This window comes from Sphaeramia orbicularis, chromosome 19 (assembly GCF_902148855.1).
Source record: "Sphaeramia orbicularis chromosome 19, fSphaOr1.1, whole genome shotgun sequence".
NCBI classification, from domain to species: Eukaryota; Metazoa; Chordata; class Actinopteri; order Kurtiformes; family Apogonidae; genus Sphaeramia; species Sphaeramia orbicularis.
In genome coordinates, this window is record NC_043975.1 from 21385962 (window position 1) to 21401783 (window position 15822).

Below are 15822 nucleotides of genomic sequence, written 5' to 3' on the forward strand. Positions count from 1 at the left end.
TTCTCGTCTCCTTCTCTTTAATGTCTCTTTGCCTTTCAGCCCGTTTTTCTCTCTCTTGCCCTTTTTCTCCCTCGCCACCACCCCACTGCTTTTTCTTCCATGTTTCATCTTTTCCCCCTTGGCAGAGCACAGTACCAGAAGATGAAGCATATGGAGGCTCTTGGGTGACACAACCACAGTGTTTGTCTGTGTTATCTTAATCCAATTACAGTCAAACTGAACACAACGTAGAGTAATGTACTGTACGATGTAGTACAGTATGTACTGTCTGAAACAGCTGAGAGGAATATGAAGTATACTGGTTTCATTTTGATCAGCTGAAAGTGATTATACAGTCTATTACTGTCACTTGATTTTCTTTTTTCTCTGTTCATCCACAGAAAGGTCAGACACCACATCCAGCATATGTTTCTCATGTAAAAAATTTTTTGCGGAAATATACGATTTTCTCTACATAAACCCTACTCATACTCTCTTGCTGGGTATTCCACTTATACACTTCCAAGCACACACAAAAAACACAAAACAACCCCCCCCCCCCCCAAAAAAAAAAAAAAAAAAAAAACAGTTCAAGGCCAGATGTCAGAAACAGTGTGGTATTTAGTAGATTAAAAGCCAGATAATTACTTTAATAGTTGTTGGAGATCAAAAAGGAGCTAAAAGGAGATTAATTTCTTTTCTTTTTTAAAATTAATTTTTCTGTTATTTTAAATTATGCATTTACATAAACATGTACTTAGACATAAGGAACCACACAGACACAATACAAATAAATAAATAAATAAATAAATAAATAAACCCAAAAAAAGAGAAAAAAACAACAACAATAAGATAAATAATATTATCAACTCCTCTTTACAATGCTCAGGGCTGATTAAGAGTTAATATAATGTATACAAACAACAAATTTCTCTATCAAAAGGACACAGGAGACAGCAGGAGATGAATTTCTTAGGATAATAAATAAAGGCTTTTACAAATTATTCGCTCTTGAAAACCTGTAAAGAAAAACCTAGAATGCTACTTTAAATAGTTTCTGTAGCTTTTAACCAGTTACACTTACACCCAAAGACTATTCTGAAATGTCATTTCACATCCACGCTGGAAACAGAGAACAACCAATGTGCAGGAGATGTCTGACCTTGGTGATGCTCTGATATGAATACAGAACATACCGGGGGGTGCCTGGTATTTGCAACAACCTTATGTTTTTTTTTTGGAATTCCTCTCTGACTCTAGTGCTCTTTTACCCTTGCATATGATGTAGCTGGCTTCGATTTTTTACAGTGGACTTCAACTAAGCACCAAATGTACTGTTCACAAGGTAGACGTTTATGAACTTGTTCTTAGCTGTAAAAGACACTATTTCAATGTATTACTTCTGAAGGCCTTTTTATGGGGAGGTTCAATATTAGCTAGGCCTTCAGAAGTAATACATTGAAAGCTACATCGATATTTACTGAGTTGAGAGTATTCATTCCATGTTGATTTTGTAGCTGAGTTTGTAGTTTCTGACAGGATGATGCCAAAAAAACCCAAAACAAAACATTTTATTTAAAATATTATTATAATTATTATAATTTAACAGGCCAATTAAAGTTGAACAAAGGCAGCAACATTAGCTACAACAAAGCAGCAAATTGGAGAAATTAAATTATCAGTTTTTTTGTGGTTATTTTACTGTCTTACATTATAAATTCTAAATAAATATGCCCATACTTCTGCACAACCCTACAGGAAGGTTCTGAGTGAACCCACAGTGAAACAATCACAAAATAAAGTTTGTCACATACTTTTTTTTTCTTTATTATCTGACTTTTTTATGGAGAGGTTCAATTTTAGCCAAAACACTACATCAGTATTTACTGAGCTGAGATCATTCTTTCCATGTTGGTTTTGTAGTTTTCTTATAGGGTGATGCCCCCCAAAAAACACATTTAACTGCAAGACTGAAGTTTCTAAAAGTGGCGTTACTAATCAAATCAGTTTTTTTAAGCCTGTAAAAGTTAGATTTAGAGATATACTAGGCTACATGTTTTTAACAGGTCAATTAAAGTTGAACAAAGGCAGCAACATTAACAACGACAAAGCAGTGAATTGGAGAAATTAAATTATCAGTTATTTTGTGGTTGTTTTACTGTCTTAAGATAAGATAAGATAAGATACGAAACGATACGATATGATACAACACGAAACCATACGATACGAAATGATACGATACGATGCAATACGATGTGATAAGAAAAGATAAGATAAGATACGAAACAAAACGATACGAAACGATACGATGTGATGCGATACGATGTGATAAGATAAGATAAGATACGATACAAGATGAAATAAGATAAGCCTTTATTAGTCCCACACAGGGTAATTCCAGGTTTGCAGCAGCAAAGTACAAAAGCACACAAGACCAAAAGAAGTACATACAAAATCAAAAACAAATACAAATCAATTTTTTTTTTAAAAAGCTATATACAATTTACTTCTGGGCACATGCTGATCATGTCACAGGTTGGATAGTACGGTTTATTGCACTGATTATTACATGGTTTATTGCACAGAATTATTTGGAGCAGTTTCTGTTGTTCTGTCTTCTATTATAAACTAAAAATAAATATGCCCATACTTCTGCACAACCATACAGGAAAGTTCTGAGTGAACCCTCAGTGAAACAATCACAAAATAAAGTTTGTCACATACTTTTTTTTTCTTTATTATCTCACTAAGACTTTTTTGATTTCTTGAGAAGAGGGAAAGGGTGAAGTCTGTTTAAATATTTACAGTTAAGAGCCTGCAGAACCCTGTCTAAAGTAATAATAAAAAAGAAAAAAAAACAAAACAAAAAACCTTCTAAAAGGTGGAACTAAGCAGCAGACATGCAAATTAACCACCATATAAAATCATCACAACTGATTCTGACCTGCAGCTGCACTTCATTTTTTGCAGCTTATTGAAGATATTCCAGCCACACTGCCATTGGATATGTAAACAATTTATTGCTGCATTAACATGCTGAAGATAAGCAACCGACACTGAGAAAACAACAGCTACACACAGTCTTTTAAAAAGTCAAATCAAACACATGCCTGTACACAAACTGCCAACCACACACTCAATTTGTTAGGGTGCAGCGGTGATAATAAGTCCATTAACAGCTAATAACGTCTGGCTGTCTGGTCTTGGTTTGCCCACTCTATTAGTGTGGAGCTATGAGGTGTATTGAATTATTGACTCAGCTAAGGAGTCACATTACAGATCAATACAAACACACCAGCCTGTCTGTTACAGCAGACTCCACATAAATATTCTCATGCCTACACAACAGTTTCAGATTGGCTGTGGGCTTGTTTCTGCTCACAGCTGATAAGAACATAAGTCTAACGGTCTGGATTATGTAGTTTAATGCAGTGTAGTTGTTAAGACTGCAACGCGCTGACATTAGATTCTGCGTTGATGCAATCCTTACATCCCTCTGAAACTTCTCGCTAACCAATGAAGATTAGTCCCTCTGCGAGATACTTCACATGCACAGTCGTGGGAGTCTCACACATGCAACCACATTATTTCAGCCAATCCACTAAATATCATGTGATATATTCAGGTCACACCGTGCAGACAGTAACTACCTACACATGAATTATCTATCAAACTGCATGTTCAACTCACAAATTGCTGTGTGATTGCAGACGCTTGAGTAGACATGATATTATACCGTCGAGTGTAACTGTCTCTAAGACGTAAACCTAATTACATTTTACTCTAATATGTAGCATCTATATATAATGGTAATGACTATGTGATAATCCACTTCAGTTTAATCAGTGTCCATGCTCTTGTACTTTGAGGTCTTCGACAGCTGAGCAATTTCACTATGTTGGAGTAATATTTATAGTGGAAAATGTCAAAATATTAGGACAATAAAGCTGTCATTATTTGAGAGAAGTCATAATATTATGAGAATAAAACTGGAAATATATGAGAATATATTACAGAGTTAAAAGCTAAACTAAATGTATTTGAAGGGAAATTTCAATAAAAAAGTTACAGTAAATAGATGTAAAGTTATTCTTCTAAAGGAACAAAAACAGACTTTAGAACAGAAATAAAACTTTATCATTGTAATAAAAATATCATAATTTCCGGACTATAAGCTGCTACTTTTTTCACACGCTTTGAACCCTGCGGCTTAAACAATGATGCGGCTAATCCACCATAAATCAAACGCACTCACACTAAATTCTTCAAATCAGTCATTTTGTGCATCATGCACACACCCTCATCATGGAACACACACAAAGAAATGCATATGAGGCAGCTTTCAAGTTAAGGTGATCAATTTGGCTGTTGAAGAAGGAAATAGAGCTGCTGCATGTAAGCTTGGCATCAATTAGTCGATGGTGAGATGTTGAAGACGGAAGCGTGTGGCTTATATCCAGGTGTGCTCAATAGTCCGGAAAGTACGATAGTCTACCCTCACTAAATTATGGCCTTTGCTTGAAATATTTAAGACTTTATTCTTGAAAATATCTTTTTTCACACATTTACACATGACACATGTCCTTATTACACGTCAAAAACAAAACAACTCAAAAAGGAAAAATAGCCTCCCTGCAAGATTCACAGTCTGTGCAAAATCTTCTTGTCTGTGACTAAAGACTCTGACTTTAGATGTGAGAGGTGCCACACTTCAGTCTTGACCTGAATTTTGAGTGTTAGAAATTATGTCATTTCTAGTTAGAATCAGTGCATTTCTTGGCAAGTTTCTCTCCAACTATATCCAGAAACCTGTTTTATAACAAACCCCTGATTTCCTGCCAAAAGCTCATCATCTGTAAAGTGAGTAAACACAGCCCCTCTGGCCACCCTGCACTGTACTAGCATAACACATGTATTTTTTTCTGTTTCTCACCTGTAGTACTCAATGTTTCCCGTTTGATCTGCGATAGATGCCAGGTCCACTTTAGCCTCCTCCCAGTCAGGCAGACCCAGCAGCTGTTTGATCACATTGTCTGCCATCTGCTGCATGAACTGCAAGGTCTGCACGAAGTCGCCCCGTGTAGCAAAGATCTCATCGAGCCTCGCGAGGTGCTGGTGGAGACCACTTTTCATGCTGCTCATGGTTCCAGTCACCTGGAGGGTAGAGCAGAACAGTGAAAGGAGGAGGTGAATGGTAAACCAACACTCAGCATGGGAACTAGAAAAAATCCAAATCATACCAAGGGTGTTTTTCTCATTTCTGTTCAAAATATCTCATCACACTTGAAATTAGACAATCACCTACAGCAGTGGTTCCCAACCTTTTTTGACTTGTGACCCCATTATAACATCACAAATTTGTGGAGATCCCAGACATTCAAAACAGAGGTCTTTTTTTTTGTTGCCAAAATAAATTCGTATAGTCTATGTAATGTATATTATTATGGACAAAGGCAGAAAAGCCAGGTGTAGATTACTGCACAAAGTGAGAATTTTATTTTCCTTGGTCAGGATATGTACAGTCAGTCCAGCTTGGATTTACAAGGCTGACAATGACTACTGAACAAACAATAACTCAAACTATGAATTATGAAAGAGCTGCAGCATCTGAAACTGACTACAATGAACATTTGAAAGATAAACAGTACCACAGTGATTCAGTTTCAGCTTCAGAATTTGTCATGTCTTTTATGTATTGTGATTGTCTCTGTCAACTCACCATATATTGTTGATTAGTAAGTTTTTATTTTTTATCAATTACTAGAAATTTCAGGTGACCCCCTTTAATTCCAGGCAACCCTACATGGGGTCCTGACCCCAAGGTTGAAAAACACTGGCCTAAAGAATAATTTTTCAGTGAGATATAAGAACTTATTTTTAGACAATAGAGCTTAAAAATCTTATTTCAAGAAATCTTACAAGATAATTTTCACTTGTTCCATTGGCAGATTTGTTTTGCTTGAATTAAACAAAAAAATCTGCCAAATGAACAAGTGAAAATTATCTTGTAAGACTTCTTGAAATAAGATTTTAAAGATCTTTCATCTAAAAATAAGTTCTTATATCTCACTGAAAAGTTACTCTTTAGGTGCTTATATCTAATATTAATTGTGATGAGATATTTTGACCAGAAATGAGAAAAATACACTTTTTGCAGTGGAACTGATTACTGAGGAGTGGACAGAACAAAAAAAAATGTGATTTGAGATTCAATTTAATAAAATCTTCATCTCGATACTGCTGACCAAGCAACAGAAATGATAACACCTCTGTTTTTTGTTTTGTTTTGTTTTTTTTCCATGAATGAAATATTACTGAGCTGCTCTTCCAGGTTTAATATACATGCTTATACGATAACATGAAGCTTGTGTTTGACTGTACTGTTTGTATTGTTTTGTTCTGTGTTGATATTAGATGAGTCTATTTGTAAGTGCTAGGTAGTGGTGCACACACTGATGTCTCTGCGGGGGATCCAAAAAGAGGCATTGCAGGGACTCTGGAGTGGGCATTAAGCTTTTCACTGAAAAAAAATGTGAGGCACTATAGAGGCTGTTATCATCGGTGAAGGCAACCGAGACAGTCATTAGCTTAGAAATGGAGTTAGCTAGCATCAACAAATGACCGGCAAAAGCCCAATACTGACTCTATTCAACATGAATCTTACATTACGTACTGAACCTTAACATCATTATGCTGTATTTTGTGGAAAAAGTCAGATTATGTATTAAAATATGCAATTTGGTAGCAATCAGGGTGAGGCGAATAAGGCTGGTCAAATACCACGATGCAGGTCGAACAGTCAAATCTGTATGCTTATTGTTGTTGTTTTTTTTTTTTAATTTTATGAATGCGATATCTACAAGTGAGTAACATATTTGTCTCCTAATTCATCTGAGTTAAAAAATCCGATGTCTGACATATAATAAAGTATACGCTGTAAATGTAGTCTGCACCCATAAGGATCAGCTTATTCTGTACCTGGGCACTATAGTAGATGTTAAAAGCAATAAAAATATGTTGAGGCATGTCATGTTTTCCTGCCAGCAGTACAGCATACTAAGAAGATTATTTTGTTCCTGTCTTTCAAAAATATAATACTTCCAGACTTTCCAAAGTGCTGAGCACAGCAGTGAATGCCAGTGCCTCGGGTCAAGTTTTTCTACCTGAGAAAGTTTCTAAAAACAAAGTTGCCAGAGGTGAAATTAACCCAAACATGAGGCTGGTTTATGCTGCCAATCAGCTGCAGAGTACTGGGAGAGGGGACAGTGTGGGTGAGCTGAAATACTGAGTGTGGGTGTTGGTGAAAAGGTCCATTTTGAGTAAACAGTTCAGCTCGGAAAACAGCCCAAAACAAGAAACCCTAGAGGTGAAATAGTAGGCTTGGTGGTGGTGGAGTTTTATATTCCCTACCAGTTATTTTTGTTTGTCTTTTTTTTTTTTTTCCAAATTAATGCTTCACTAATGAGGCAAATGTATTGATGTTTACCTTTTCAGGCAGTGTTATCATACAACCACTAATCCTTTTCCCAGCAGAAATGTATCCCTCTAGGGCAAATATCAAACAAAACTACTAAAAAAAGACTCCCTTTCAGAATGACACCTCACATTTTTATCTTGTTGGCCAAATGCAGCAATACCAGATATATGTGGAGCAAGGAATCTACTGTACTGATATTATAGTAAAGGTTTAAGGTTTAGGTTTATTCAGTCGTCTTCCATAATACACAACATACAATCAGTGAGGTTGATTTTAATTCAGCTGACTGTGAATTCTGTTGAGACTGAACAGGCTTAGGCAGAAGCAGAATGCTTATATACTAGGGTTGGGAATCTTAGTTGTAAGGCCGACACGATACGCATCTCTGATCTGATATATTAAAGATACATGTGTGGCACTTTGCAATGTGATACAATATGATTCACACCCAAATCACGATACAGAGCGATTAAGCAGATTATGATTCAAAACATTCATTCTGGTAAAAAAAAAACATGCAGTGCAATTCAATGAGCTTGATTATTTATTGATCAAATAAGACCATGACTTAGACCACAGGTGTCAAACTTGCAGCCCGGGGGCAAAATCTGGCCCGCCAAAAGGTTCAATCTGGCCCCTGGGATGAATTTGTGAAATGCAAAAATTACACTGAAGATATTAACAATAAAGGATGTTAAAATTATTTTAGGTCATTTCAATCTAAAAATGATCAGACCAGTAAAATACTATCATAATTAACCTATAAATTCTGAAAACTGCTGATTTTTCTCTTTGTTTTAGTGAAAAAAAAAAGTTATATTACACAAGAATGTTTACATTTATAGACTAGCCTTTGATAAAAAAAAAAAAAAAAAAAAGTGAATATCTGAAATGTCTTCAGAGAAGTATGTGGAATTTTATTAATATTCTCCCTGTTATTAAATGTTTTGTGTATTTGTAGATCCACTGTGATCTCCAGGTTGTGATTCACATGTATAAATGATAAACTAAGGAATAATATTCTTAACATTGCACTTATTTTTTTTTTTAAAGGAATTTTCAGGTCGTCTATACACTACAAACAAAAAGTTATGGATATTTTTTAATTTTGGGGCTTTTTTTTCAGTTGGGATTCTTGAACAGTGCTTCTTACTTTTTTGTGTGTGAATTGAATTGAAACACATTTTTTTAATGATCATAGTTTTATTCACAAATGGCAAAAATGACAAAAAATGACCCAAAAAAAGAAATATCCTTAACTTTTTGTTTGTAGTGTATTTGTTCATGTTATGTTTGAGTACAATTCATAGATGTAAACATTTTCATTACAGAATTTTACTTTTTCACTCAAAAGTTCTTATCCTATTATTTATATTATTTTACTAGTCCAGCCCACTTTAGATCATATCAGGCTGTATGTGGCCCCTGAACTAAAATGAGTTTGACACCCCTGACTTAGACCATACAAAGTGGCTTTTGTGTAATTTCAGAACACATGCCTCACATTCAGTCAGTGAAAAAGTTAGGACTTTGTTTCCAAAGTCGTTTCTCTGCATGTTTCTAACACTCAACTTCTTGCTCCCTCACCAAATCAATTTGTAATGTAATGTATTTGTAATGTAGGTAAAACAGAAAAAAGGCTCTGTCACTTTAAGAGACACCTGCGCAAGGTATTCTGGGATGCGCTGTTAGATATGTACATCACTGTTTAAGGAAGTACAGGGGTTGGACAAAATAATGGAAACACCTAACATTGTGGCATCATAGAAGGTGTTTCCATTATTTTGTCCAACCCCTGTGTCTCTGGTATGTACGTCAGTATTTAATGCAGTTGATATAGTAAAAAGTACACGTTAAGAAACCACATGTCGTCACCTCCCTTCTATGTCTTGTCAGATTCAGGTACAGACATTTATTCATCGGTGGCCCTCGTGCCACAGTCCATCCACGGAGGTCATACTGGTGTGTGCAGTGTACGTATCTGTGAATCTATGGCGTATGTTAACGTGGGTCTGAAGAAAAGAAAAGCTTTACCTAAACAAATAGTCACACTGTTAAATGCAAGTAAAAATATATTCTATTGAACGGATTGAATTTTATCGATATAAACATTCAATAACCGATGCATTGCGATATCATTCCAAACTTTTCATTCACTTGCAGCTTCTCTACTGGTGCACTCAGATCGTGCACGCGCGTGTCAGTGTATCAATACAAATTGGATAATCTTCCCATCCCTATTATATGCGCCTCACCTACATTCAAATCAAAATCAGTTTTAGGATACCAATCAATATTTAACCAATCAATACAGCAATATGCAACCAATCAATACATCAAAAATCATTCTTGCTTGTATCCTTTGAAAATAGCTTTACAAAGTAATGTTCTGAAAACTATTAATGAATGACGCATCTTTAAATGTATATTTATGTCATTCAATAATTTAACTCCAGTAACAGGAATACATCTTCTTTTATACATTTAACGGCTTTTTGTACAGTAAATGTTGCACTCTCCGCCCAGACATTCAAAGGATATGGCTGCCTTGTGTGAGTTTTTGAAAAAGACCATGAACTAGCTACGTGTCCTCACTCATCCATAGTTTATTCAACAACAGCCATTACAATAATGACCTCAACGACGCACATGCGTACAACAACTTCCTCTGAGACCGTATCAATCGATCAGACATGAAACATCGAACAAAGCAGTGCATTGCTTGTTTTAAATAAAACCTTTGTAAATGCTTTAGCTTTTAAAACAAAATATGTAATGATTTTAATAAAAACCATTTTAAATGCAATGTTAACCCTTTCATGCATGAATTGTGAGAACCTTACAGTAATTGTGTGAGTGTTGAGTGTTTTTATTCTTTAGGCATGAAAAAAAATAATGCAATTAAAATACTTTTTTATGAACCTATTTTTCATGGCGCTGCAAAAATGTCCACTCAGCTGGACACCATGTGTTTAATTTTTGAAGCAAAGAAACATGTATTTACTGATACGCTGTGTGAAAACTATGAAATAATTTTTAAAATGTTGTTAATCTGATGTTTTGTCACATTTTAACAAACTCTAATACTAGTTATTACTCACTTTATGGAGATTTTATGCAAAAAAAAAAAAAAAAAAGTTAATGACAATCTAAGAACAATAACAAGCACCTGATTTAAACTCAAACATGTTACTGTAGATCAGGTTTATCTAGAACAGCAAAGTTACAGTAATGGTATGAATGTCAGTGTATGGGATGATGCATGAGTGTCCACTGTGTCGGCTGATATGGAACTAAAACAACAAAATCCTTGAAAATACGATAAGAGAACAGCTGTAGAATAACTGTCCACTGTAGTGACCACTACGCATGGAAGGGTTAAATTTGTATAAACCTGTATTTTTCCTCATTAACTATATATAAACGTAATTATATTGTACCTGTGTACTTCAGTACCAATATGTATGAAGCTATAATAATACCTGAGAACAAAACTTCTTAATGACCCATGGAGAGCATACAAAAAATAAGGTATTTTAAGCTGTCACATAAACATACAAACACCTCTGAAATCATACCTGCTTTCCTGTATCAAAAATAACTTTTGACCTATTTCCTTGGGTTTAATTACTCTATGGTTTGTTTGAAAGGAAGTTGTTTATAGTGAAGTGGCATTCAGAGACACATCCTGCTATTTGATAATTAAAAAGGGTAATAAATGCTCTCATTCAGCGCTGGGTACTTGGCATTCACAGGAGAGACAACTCATATTGTTGCTTTGTTTGTCAGGGACAGCATTTTGTTGGAGCTGTGATGGGGAGAGGTAGGGTGGAAGTAATTAGTTGGTTTTGCATTCACAGAGTGGCCCACACTGGAGCGCTGATGGACAAAAACAAAGAAAAGGAGCAGAGAAAGGAAAAGATGAGAAAAGTCCAAATGACTGATGTTCTATTAAAGTTTAAGACTGCCAAAACTATCTCATCTATTGTGGCACTGGCTCCTAAAAAGCTTATTTTCAAGTGGGGAAAACATCACGATTCAGTTCTAAAATAGCCTTATAGGCATGTCTCAGACTGGGTGTTATTTTTGTTATGCCACTGGATTGATTTGCGTTTTGGGTGCTCTGAAAATAAAGGTGGGAATCAATAAAAAGCAATAATGCTTGAAATTAGTGTCACTTTCTAACTTGAATATGAAAAGTATGAGCAGAAAAAGGGAATCTGAATGTAAGAGACACTTTACTGCCTTTTGTGTGGCTGTTTCACCATGTTTTCATGTTTAAAATTCACAGAAAATTGGAGATAGATTTTTTTCAGTGGGACTATTCATACAGTATACGTAACTGCCTTAAAGTAAAAAATAAAATCTGTGTTAACTTCAAAAGAAAGCTTTGTCAAAATATCATAACCTCGCTGACAAATTGAGCAAAATATTGTCTCACTAACATCTAAGTAATACTTCAATGTGATTTGATGGATTTTCTCATCTCAGTGCTGGTGGATGATTATTTTTCAGGAGCATCAAAAGGGTGAAAGGGAAGCCTTTGAAGTGTAATACCAGTGATGGCCACTAGATGCTGGCTTCAAAAAAAGCCTGCCTCAACTACCAAGGAAATGTTCTGTGGTATATTTGGGTCATTTAACAGGAAAAGGCATACCAAGTAAGGATAAATATTTGATTAAAATCCTCTTGGCATCGTCTAAAAAAGCCATCACATGAAAATGGTGCAAAGAGGACCCCCCTACCCTAAATAATTGGAGAGACATTGTGGAAGAAATTCACAACAGGGAGAGACTTGCGTATATCATAAGACTACAGCAAGCAACTTGTGAAGATCGATGGAAAAAATGGAAAATATACAGGACAACTGACACTATGTTCTAAATGTTTGTGTTGTAAAATTTCAAAAATGAAACAATAAAATATAAGTTCAAAAAAAAAAAAAAAACCTGCTTCCTCTGGACTTCTGTCATTACCCCGCCCCTGAAGGGGAGGCAAGGGGTATTGTTTTTGGTTCGGTTTGTTTGTTTGTTAATAATAATAATAATAATAATAATAATAATAATAATAATAATAATAATAATAATAATAATAATGGATTAGATTTATATAGCGCGTACAGTGGATCCATTATTCATTTGCTCTCACACTTCATACTCTGGTGGTGGTAAACTACATTTGTAGCCACAGCTGCCCTGGGGCAGACTGACAGAAGCGTGGCTGCCAATTCGTGCCTCCGACCACCACCAAACATTCATACGCATTCATACACCAGTGTGAGTAGCAGCACTGGAGGCAAGGAGGGTGAAGTGTCTTGCCCAAGGACACAATAGCACATGGACAGAGCGGGATTCGAACCGCCAACCCATTGGTTATTGGACGACCCATCTGAGCCATGGCCACCCCCATGGCTGTTTGTTTGTTTGTTTGTTAACATTCTAGCAGCAAAACTGGTTGAACTCACACCAAATTGGGTTTATATATTGCCAGTGACCCAGAATAGATCTGATTACATTTTGGGAACAGTAGGTCAAAGTTTAAACTTTTTTATTAATTTTTTTAAAATCTTTTTTTTCCCCCCATTTACTTATAATTGGTGAAATTTCAATGTCTGTAGCAGCAAAACTATTAGTTGAATTCATCCCAAATTGGGTTTATAGATGCCAGTGACCCAGAATAGATGTGTTTACATTTTGGGAGAAGTAGATCAAAGTTCAAATTTTTTTTATGAATTTCTCAAATCTTTTTTTTTTTTCTTTGTTCCTTTTTCCTTTGTTTTATAATGCTCCTAAAGTAAAAGGATTGACTGTTCATATCTTGAGTGTAATTTTTGCATTTCACATATTCATCCTACGGGCTGGATTGGACCCTTTGGCGGGCCGGTTTTGGCCCCCGGGCCGTATGTTTGACACCTGTGTATTAGAGTGTTAAAATGTAAGAAAACATCAGATTAGCAGCATTAAAAATGTCTGGTAAAGGATCGTACTGTCTTCCACATATAATTATTGTAGGTAATTCATTTATCAGACAAACTAGTAAAGCAAGTAAACAAACAACTACCCCTGCCTGATAAATTACCTACAATAAGCACTAAAAATATTTTTATTTCATAGTTTTCACACAATATATCAGTAAATACATGTTTCTTTGCTTCAAAAATTAAACACATGGTGTCCAGCTGAGAGGACATTTTTGCCATTCCATGTAAAATAGCTTCATAAGAAAATTTTCTGTAGGCATGTTTTTTTCATGTCTAAAGAGGAATAAAAACACGCAGGAAAAAAAAAAAAAAAACTTGATTGAGGGCCTCATAATTCATGCATAAAAGGGTTAAACAGAAAAAAATGAGAAATAAAGGCCTGTGTTTAATACAATAAATATCTAGGACCTCCAGCAGCTGAGATAAATAAAGGCCCTGGACACTGTTTGAGGAAATACAATATGTTCAGTACTTTACATGACCAAACATGTTACTGTTAGTATCTACATCACGACAAAGGTGCCAAACAGATACAGCTAAAGAATTACAAGCATTCACAAGCCGGTACTGCTCTGTAGTTTATCTGACCAGCTCATCAATACGGCTTCCTGCTCAGACTGAACAGATGAAATCACAGATGAGAAATGCATGTATCTGATCCTTGGCTCCTCTGTGAGAATCTTATCTGAAGTGCCTGGGGACACAGCCAATCCAACTAATCTCAGCTCTGTCTTGGTCTGATTCTCACCATGTAAGTGATCCACACCGATCAAGGAGATACGATTCCCAGTCCCACGTCTTCCTGTTTTTTTTTGTTTTGTTTTTTTTTATCTCAGTCTAATGATGTGAGGGCATGCAGGGATCATTGTTTGCCTTGCATCTTTCTAAACAAACATTTTTAGTGCAGGATGTTTAGTGTGCTCCTTTTTTACTGTGGGATACCGTTCCCTGCATGCTGGAGGGTGAACAACAAACAAAAAACACAAGGGCCATGAAAAATTACATATCTGTGACAAATGACAAGTTGCCCGGAGCTGGAAACATGTGCACTCAAATATCAAATGCAGAGTTTCACTGAAGGACACAAAAAGAAAACAAAAATAATAATAACACTAACAATAATAATAATTATTCTCATGATGATGATGTGCTTCACGCAAAGACACACGAGCTTTCAATTATTGGAAACTTAAGAAGTGTTGGGGGATGGGGTTAAAGAGGCACAGTCTCACATCTTCCTCCCTGCAGCACTGGCTCATCACTTACTACACTGCACTATAAACACACTATAAGATACTACACAACCTTACAACACACTATAAGACACTACACAACCCTACAACACACTGTAAGACACTACACAACCCTACAACACACTATAAGACAATACACAACCCTACAACACACTATAAGACAATACACAACCCTACAACACACTATAAGACACTACACAACCCTACAACACACTATAAGACAATACACAACCCTACAACACACTATAAGACAATACACAACCCTACAACACACTATAAGACACTACACAACCCTACAACACACTATAAGACAATACACAACCCTACAACACACTGTAAGACACTACACAACCCTAAAACACACTATAAGACAATACACAACCCTGCAGTACAGTACACAACACTACAATACATTACATAACACTACAATATACTACACAACAACACAATACAATACACAACACTACAATATACTACACAACACTACAATATACTACACAACAACACAATACAATACACAACACTACAATATACTACACAACAACACAATACAATACACAACACTACAATATACTACACAACAACACAATACAATACACAACACTACAATACACTACACAACACTACAGTATACTACACAACCCTACAATACAATACACAACCCTACAATACACTACATAACACTACAATATACTACACAACACTACAATATACTACACAACACTACAATATACTACACAACACTACAATATACTACATAACCCTACAATATACTACACAACAACACAATACAATAAACAACACTGCAACACACTACATAACACTATAATATACTACACAACACAACACTACAATACACAACACTACAATATACTACACAACAACACAATACACTACACAACACTTCAGTACAATACACAACACTACAACATACTACATAACACTACAATATACTACACAACACAACACTACAATACACAACACTACAATACAATACACAACACTACAATATACTACACAACACTACAATACAATACACAACCCTACAATACAGTACAAAACCCTACAATACATTACACAACACTACACTACAACATGCTATAAGACAGGCATGTCCAAAGTCCGGCCCAGGG

General features: G+C 35.6%; 1 protein-coding gene across 3 annotated transcripts in view; it reads right to left on the reverse strand.

The window, feature by feature from the left end:
- Window positions 1-15822, reverse strand: part of ttyh2 (tweety family member 2) — a 136826-nt gene that overhangs the window by 49257 nt on the left and 71747 nt on the right. For all 3 annotated transcript variants that reach the window (XM_030121718.1, XM_030121720.1, XM_030121719.1), the window contains exon 4: window positions 4913-5133. In XM_030121718.1, the coding sequence (XP_029977578.1) occupies window positions 4913-5133 (221 nt within the window). The remainder of the gene's footprint in view (window positions 1-4912; window positions 5134-15822) is intronic.